The sequence below is a fragment of the Ipomoea nil genome, unplaced genomic scaffold (assembly GCF_001879475.1).
Source record: "Ipomoea nil cultivar Tokyo-kokei standard unplaced genomic scaffold, Asagao_1.1 scaffold0268, whole genome shotgun sequence".
Taxonomy (NCBI): domain Eukaryota; kingdom Viridiplantae; phylum Streptophyta; class Magnoliopsida; order Solanales; family Convolvulaceae; genus Ipomoea; species Ipomoea nil.
This window is the reverse complement of record NW_017616696.1, coordinates 3,301,232-3,308,700: the sequence shown is the minus strand read 5'-3', so window position 1 is coordinate 3,308,700 and position 7,469 is coordinate 3,301,232. Positions and strand designations below refer to the sequence as shown.

The 7,469-nt window shown below is 34.8% G+C and overlaps 2 protein-coding genes across 4 annotated transcripts; both read left to right on the top strand.

Annotated features, from left to right (window-relative positions):
• Positions 1-258: 258 nt before the first annotated feature.
• LOC109148667 (protein OSB2, chloroplastic-like) lies at positions 259-5,855 on the top strand. Of its 3 annotated transcripts, none has more exons than XM_019296412.1 (2): positions 259-1,555; positions 5,838-5,855. In XM_019296412.1, the coding sequence occupies exon 1, from the start codon at positions 383-385 to the stop codon at positions 1,550-1,552; it is 1,170 nt and encodes a 389-aa protein (XP_019151957.1). In that variant the 5' UTR covers positions 259-382; the 3' UTR covers positions 1,553-1,555; positions 5,838-5,855. The 3 variants fall into 3 exon arrangements, with proteins under 3 accessions (XP_019151957.1, XP_019151952.1, XP_019151949.1); XM_019296407.1 differs by lacking the exon at positions 5,838-5,855 and adding an exon at positions 2,628-2,648; XM_019296404.1 differs by lacking the exon at positions 5,838-5,855 and adding an exon at positions 1,804-2,065.
• On the top strand, positions 5,026-6,258 carry LOC109152880 (putative F-box protein At4g09190). Its single transcript, XM_019300557.1, has one exon. The coding sequence runs from the start codon at positions 5,026-5,028 to the stop codon at positions 6,256-6,258; it is 1,233 nt and encodes a 410-aa protein (XP_019156102.1).
• The last annotated feature ends 1,211 nt before the right edge of the window (positions 6,259-7,469 follow it).

Sequence of the window (7,469 nt, the reverse complement as noted above, 5' to 3'; positions counted from 1 at the left end):
AAAGCTCCATGGTCATAATTTTATCACTATATATTCATAATTGTAAGTTCATAATGTCAGAGCTCTGTGTTCATAATTTCATAATTGCAAAACTGTACATTCATAACGGCATAACTGTACATTCATAATCTTAAAAAAAAAATAACACCGTTAACGTCAAAACACGCGTGATTTTTTATTTAAAATTAAATGAAGCGTTTTTTTTTTTTAAAACGACGCCGTTTTGGCCCGTGTCCACAATCGGGTCCAGGGCATAATTTGCCCATAGTTTAACCCCTTGGCCCCGTGCTCGCGGCCATGGCAGAGTAGCAGCAGAGTCTTCCTGAAACTACAAAGCCCTAGATTTTCGCCTTGCCCTTTTTCCGAACTCAACGCTAGAACGATGAATTTGCTCACAAAGCTACTTTCTACCCAAATCTCACAACACTGTTCTCGGTCATCCTCGCAGCCAAGAAAATGCATACAAGCCCTAGCAGTCCTCCAACAAGCTTCTTTCAGTTCCTCCAGGACTGCGAGAACTGGAACCACAAAACCCAAAGAACCCTCGCCTCCCACTGCATCATACGCGCTTAGTTCTGTAAAACATTCAAGAGAATCAGGTCCCGCTTCTTCTTGGCGCAGGCCCAGTGAGATTCCGTTCCAAGGTAAGGCCGCAAATTCTGTAAAAGTGATTGGATTTGTGGGGCGCCAAGTTCAGTTCCGGACCTTACCTGATGGGAAGTTTGTGGCCGCCACTCTTATTGTGCAAGATAACAATGAAATTACTGATTCCGCGTCTTATGTGCCTTCCTTCTTGATTCCTGTTGTGTTTGAGGGTGATTTGGCTCATGTTGTGGGCTTCCATGTGAAGGAAAATGATTGTGTCCATGTGTCTGGGCAATTGAGTGGGGATAAATTGCCTTTTGAAATAGATGGATATGGTGGGAATTTCCATATTGTGGCTCAAGATGTCTACTTTGTAGAGGGTGTGAAAGGGAAGAAAACTGGGGCAAAAATTAATTCTGGGGATTTGGAAAATCTAGATGAGGTGAAGAAGATGAAAAATGGGGAATCTATAGTTTCAGATGATAGCTTGGTTGGTGTGGACAATGGTGATCAGAATGGGTTGAATAGCTCAAATACAACTATGAATCCAAGTGTTACTGGAAATGAGGATTGGTGGGATTTGATCAGGAATCCAAATGATTGGTGGGATTATCGCGAATCTAAGTTCGAGGGGAAATTGAAAGCTAGGCACCCAGATTTTAAGCACAAGAACAAAGGTGTTGGACTATGGCTGAACAAAGCTCCAAACTCTGTGCTAAAGGGACTCCAAGGAGTGGAGTTTAGATCAAAACAACAGGTTAAGAGCGAGAAGGAGGAGAATTGGAGAAGTTTGGTGGAGAAACCTGATAAATGGTGGGATAACAGGTTGAACAAAAGAAACGAAAAATATCCCGACTTTAAAAACAAAGAGTCGGGCGAAGCATTATGGTTAGATAGTGCACCCGATTGGGCAATTCCCAAGTTGCCTCCTTTGCAAGATGGGAAAGTTGCTTCTGCTGCCACCTGACAGGTAAGATCAACAAGCTGGGCTGAAGCCCTGCTAGACTTGCCTAAGATTTTTGGTTCATTTCTCATAGTTTTGGATTAGTTTTTGGTATATGAATGCTCCACTTCAATGCAATCCCCTTTTGACACACTTGACATAGGCCTGTGGAGAACTTGAATGTAGTATTTAAAGCACCATATCATGAGTTTACATACATGTGCTGGGCTTTTTCACTCTTGACCATTCTGTTTTCCCATTGTTTTTATATTTAGAAATTGGCCTATGTCTGTGAAGATGATAAGGTAGACTACATCTCATTCAGCAGTAGTAAGGGTGAGCAAAAACAAGAATGATATTAGAGTTATCTGGATGTCATGAATTTGATTCTTATCAACACCTTCTCGATCGCACCCATTGTACAAGGTATTTCTAGTATGGTTTACCTCTCCTATGTGGTTTGTGAACTATGACATTAAAATGAGTTTTACCCCGTGCAAACTCTCAATAGTGGCTATAGATTTCTCTCATCACCCAAAAAAAAAAAAAGGATTTGAGATACAATGGTAAAAACATATATTTTGCATGTCTTCTCCCTAGACCCAAACCTGCTATGAATTTGACCACTCCACATCTCTTAATGGCATTAGAAGATGTGTCTGACTTGAATGGCATGATCATCATCTCCCCTTCATCTTTAGAAAATGCAATGGACATGCATGGTCTGATGGGTTCATATTTTCTTGTTTATATATATATTCTTCTGTTTTATAAATATTTTCTTGTTTATATATATTCTTCTGTTTTATAATTGTATACACACGTGTAATAATGTTACTGTGTGTTTCAAATGTTTGGTCTTTGAATTCACTCTTCCATGTCATATAATTGAAATTTTTGAAAGTTCAAATGTTTGGTCTTTGAATTCACTCTTCCATGTCATATAATTGAAATTTTTGAAAGTTCAATGGGTGACAAAGAGATCATGGACATATATTATATTATATACTTTTCTTTATCTATCTTTCATTTATGCTATTTACATACTGGTATTGTGATTTTGAGGTCTTTTATGCCTTACCCACAATCTTCCACTCAAGAACTAACTAAGTTACCCATGTAGGGCTGTATAATTGTTTTAGATGCTTTAATATTGAATATTGCATAACGGGGAATTCTTGCCTACCTAGGGTTTTTGAGATTATGAAAGATTCTTTATGTGTATATATTGTTATTGCCTGATTCATGACATTTATTAGCATGTTTTTTGAAGAAATTTGCCACAATGAGAGTTGGTATGGATTTTAAGCCCCTCATTGCATAATCTTTATTTCTCATTATAGAATATGAGGGTTTTGATTCTTTGTGTACTTTTGAGATATCAATACACCATGAGAATGAGGTGATATTTGGTCATAATTACTTTTTTTTTTTTTTTTTTTGAGTCCTACTGACTCTGTTACATTAATGTAGTATTTGTTCATACATACTTTCTCAACTTACTGAAACACAAAGAGTCATAGTCCCCACACTAAGGTTTGAACCTGAGATCTCTCATTTGAGAAGGCACAGTTATGCCGCTTGACCACAAGACTTTGGTCATAATTACTATTTAGTCACCCGCATGAGCAGTTCAACTGGTTATAGAGGTGAAAAGTTGGAAGAATGACCAGGGATTGAGTCTCACCAACAACAGTGTGGGAGCTATCTCTCAAAGTGAGGGGGCTCCTTGTGCGCACTAAGCAAATGTCTAGCCTCTGTGGTTCATGTGGATGTGGGGAGCCCTTAGGATTGGGGTTCAACCTACTATTTAGTTGATCACGAGAGCGGCCATTAAATTAGAATTCCTAATTGCATCTCCACGTATTACTTGGTTGATTGATTTCCTCAAATCTTATAGGTTATGTACTTATGTATTGAATCTGGATGGTTATATTCTCAACGTAATCCTATTATCCTCAATCCAAAGAGAACGACAAAACACTTGTGCACTCCTTATATCTACATCAAATTTATTTTAAAAAGTTTCAAAATTTTTGGTCTATGTGATAAGTGGAATCGGTGCTCCAAAGTATCACAAATAAAAAATTTTAAAATGGATAAATGGGAGTGTTCGGGGAAAAATTCTCCCTAACGGTTGTAGAAATAGAATTACTTTTTTTATTTAGTATTACTAACTCTGTTATAATGAATGTAATATCTGTTCATAACTATTCTCAACTTAAAGATGCACAAAGAGTCAATATTGTTCTTACCAAAGTTTGAATCCATGACTTTTCATATGATAGAATTACTAGAAATTTTAATTTCAATGTTTGGTATCCATGGATATTGAAAGGGGATAAGTAATTTAAAAATCAAAATACTCGTACTTATTACATCAGACTAATGAAACATCAATTTTAGTTTTTTTTTTTTTTTTTTTTTTTTTTTTTTTCCTAAAAACGTAGAATTGAAAATACTAGAAAGAGGCATGAAATTCTAATTCCGTGAATGTGAGAGAATTGCCATTTCAAACTATATAATTTGCTTGCATTTAGAATTAGATGTAGTGAAATTCTAATTCCCTCCAATCAAATTGGCTATAAAGGTAAAGACTATGTTTGACAAACTTAGCTGAAAGCTGAAAAGCTATAAGTTAGGAGCTGAAAAACTGAATAGCTATTAAGCTTGTTGTTATGCTCGAAAGTGTTTGGTAATCTTCATAAAATTTAAATTAGTTTGTTTACATATTAAACTTTAACATTTTGTCTTAAAAAAAACATTTTAAAATAAAATTATTAGCATAATCATGATCTAACATCTCATAATGAAGTAATAATATTGTTGCGAATCTCCTTCATGTCATCATCACAATAATAATAATAATAATAATAATAATAATAATAATAATAATAATTGCAATGAAAGTTGTGCATAAAAGAGAAGAGATAATGATTTCATTTAAAGGAAACTACTAGTTTATTTTGTAGGTAGAGTTCCAAACTAAGCTCTTATTTAATCTACGAGCTTATTTTGGTAAAAATTACCAAACCAAGTTTATAACTTATTAGTAGCTTAAAATAAGTTATAAGCTCCTAAATAAGCGCGGCAAACAGACTCAAAGTGAAATTTTGCTCTTCATGTAAGTAGAGCTCAACCCCACAAGAGTCATAAGAAAAATGTCAATATCAAAATTTTGAATATGTGAGTAAAAGTAGAGAATATTGAGTAGACCTTGGGAGTTATATATTATTATTTAAAGGAAACATTGAAATTTATGTTCTTTCATAATAGGTCAATTATCAATGTTATTTCTGAATTATTAGTGGAGAAAAATTGAGAGGCAACATTTACACTTCGGGAGTCAATATATGTACTTTTTTTGAAATTTGAAGGACAATATTTACACAATTATTAATGTAAAAGTGTCATTAATAATTAACATATTATGGAGGGTATAAATTATAAAATTCCCTTTTCCAAATTGATAGGGTTTGGATTAGGATTTCCGAGATATGGTAACACTATATATTCATTCATTAGCAGCAGGAAACATTGGGGCGATGAGTTCTTCATCAAAGATGAGGTTGAGTGCATCAACTTTACATTTTCTTCCACAAGAGATCCTCGTCGAAATTCTGAGTAAACTCCCTGCCAAATCTCTGGTGCGATTCAAATGTGTTTCTAAATTCTATTGTTCTCTGATTGTTGATCATACCTTTGCTGATCTGCATCGCAACTGGTCCTTAACCCTACCCAGTAGGATGAGCATTCTCATCTTTTATCCACCCTTGTCTGACCTCAATACCTGCCGATATTACACAATAAATTACTCTGAAGAAAACCAAGGAAAGCTCCAAGCCAATCATCTCCGGTATATCGACAACGACGACGATCTCTCTGGAAAGGTTTATTTACGGTCCGCTGTGAACGGCCTGCTTTGTTTCTGCGGATACCCACGATCCGGAGACGACATTGAAATTCACAACCTTAGTACCCGACGCCATATTTCTCTTCCAACAACCTTTCCTCGTCTGTCCGGGATTAACGCTTGTGGGCTTTTGGGTTTTGATTCAATTTCCAGAAGATATAAGGTGTTGAAGTCAGTACAGTTTATCGATCGCATCGGCAAGCATGTTTCGGTAAAGCATTGGATTTTCACACTGGGCCTGGATAAATCGTGGAGGGAGATCCATTCCTCTCCATCCTTCCATCCTCACAATTGTTCTACTACCCATTTCTATTACCGTTCAAGTGTTCATATTGACGGCGTTATTTATTCTCTTAATTCGTTGGGAAGTTTTGACATAGTTGCATTTGATGTTAGGACTGAGAATTTCAAAGCGATACCTTCCCCTCCTCCCCCAAATGTTGTGTCGCCCGGATTGTCGGAGGTAGATGGTCGATTAGCTATTCTGGACTCCAGGATGGAAGCCGAGCGCTGCGGTATTTCAATATGGACATTGGAGGAATCTATGGTATGGAAGAAACAATGTTTTATTTGCTTTCCCACCCCATTATTGGAGGAGATTGCGAGAAAAGACTTTAATAGAGAAAATCTCTTCTTCTCTTCAAATTATGATGGGGAGATTGCTGTGTTAGTGATGTGGACGAGATCTATTTCTATTTTATTTTATAACCTGAGAAGACGGAGTTGGAGAAAATTTGATATATGCAATATATTTAGGCCTATAATCCTTCTCAATGCAGAGATTGCCATGCACTTCATCTTATACAATATTTTCTAATTTTCTTTGACTAATATTTTATTACTAAATAGGATTTATTTATTGAAATGCAAGGTATCCATCCCATTAACATTTTTGTTGTCACTTTTTACCTGCTTATATTTTTATATATAGTTATTGTTTGATTAGTGACATTTGTTAGCATGTTTTTGACAAAATTTAGCCACAATGAGAGAGTTGGTATATATTCTAAGCCACTCATTCGATAATACATGTTTCTCATTGTGGAATATGAGGTTTTTGATGTTTTGTGTGCTTTTGAGATATTAATAGGGTGTTGTTATTTGTATCACTCTTTGGTCAAAAGTGGGTATAAAGTATTTTAAAATTATAAAAAGGTGAAAACTTTCAATAATTATATAGGTGGTGTAAATAGCGAAATGAGATTCATTTTGCTATTTTCACCACCTTAATCAAACCTCATTTATGATGTGTAATTAATAATTTTTAATTCAAAATTTAATTAAGGAAAAATGACACTTTTTCCCTTCTCTATCATTTTTGAGTAATATTTCTAGTAATATTTCTTATGTCTATTTCTCTTAAGTTATATAAATGTCTATCAAACATAAAAGGGGGAAAACACGCCACTTTTAATATTACTGATGAGGCAAATGTGGATAAAAGCATATACCTAAGGGGAAAAAGTGTCATTTATAATAAATATTTGTTAAAAAAAAATAATGTTTGACTAAAATTAATGAAGCTGGTGCAAATAGCAATTTTCTATTTACACCACTTACAAAGCTATCACACCTATTAAATAGATGGTATAAATAGAAATTAGGGTGGTAGCTATCACACCTATTAAATAGATGGTATAAATAGAAATTAGGGTGGTGCAAATAGAATTCCCATATTAATACACCACGAGAGTGAGGTGAGATGATATTTAATTTGGTCATAATTATTATTTAGGGTCTGTTTGGAAATCCGAAAAATGACTTCTGGAAAATGAGTCATTTTCCTTTCCTGTGTTTGGCTGCACAATGGAAAATGTGTGCAAAACTGTCTTTTGGTGTTTGGTTCATTTTCCAAAAAATGATGGAAAACTGTCTTTTGGTGTTTGGTTCATTTTCCAGAAAATGAACAGAATGTCATACTTATTTTTATTAAACATTTTAATTATTATATACCGAATAATATATTTTTATTTTTGTTTGTAGAATATAACAATTTTTATTACAAATTATATGCAACACTGGTTTCCG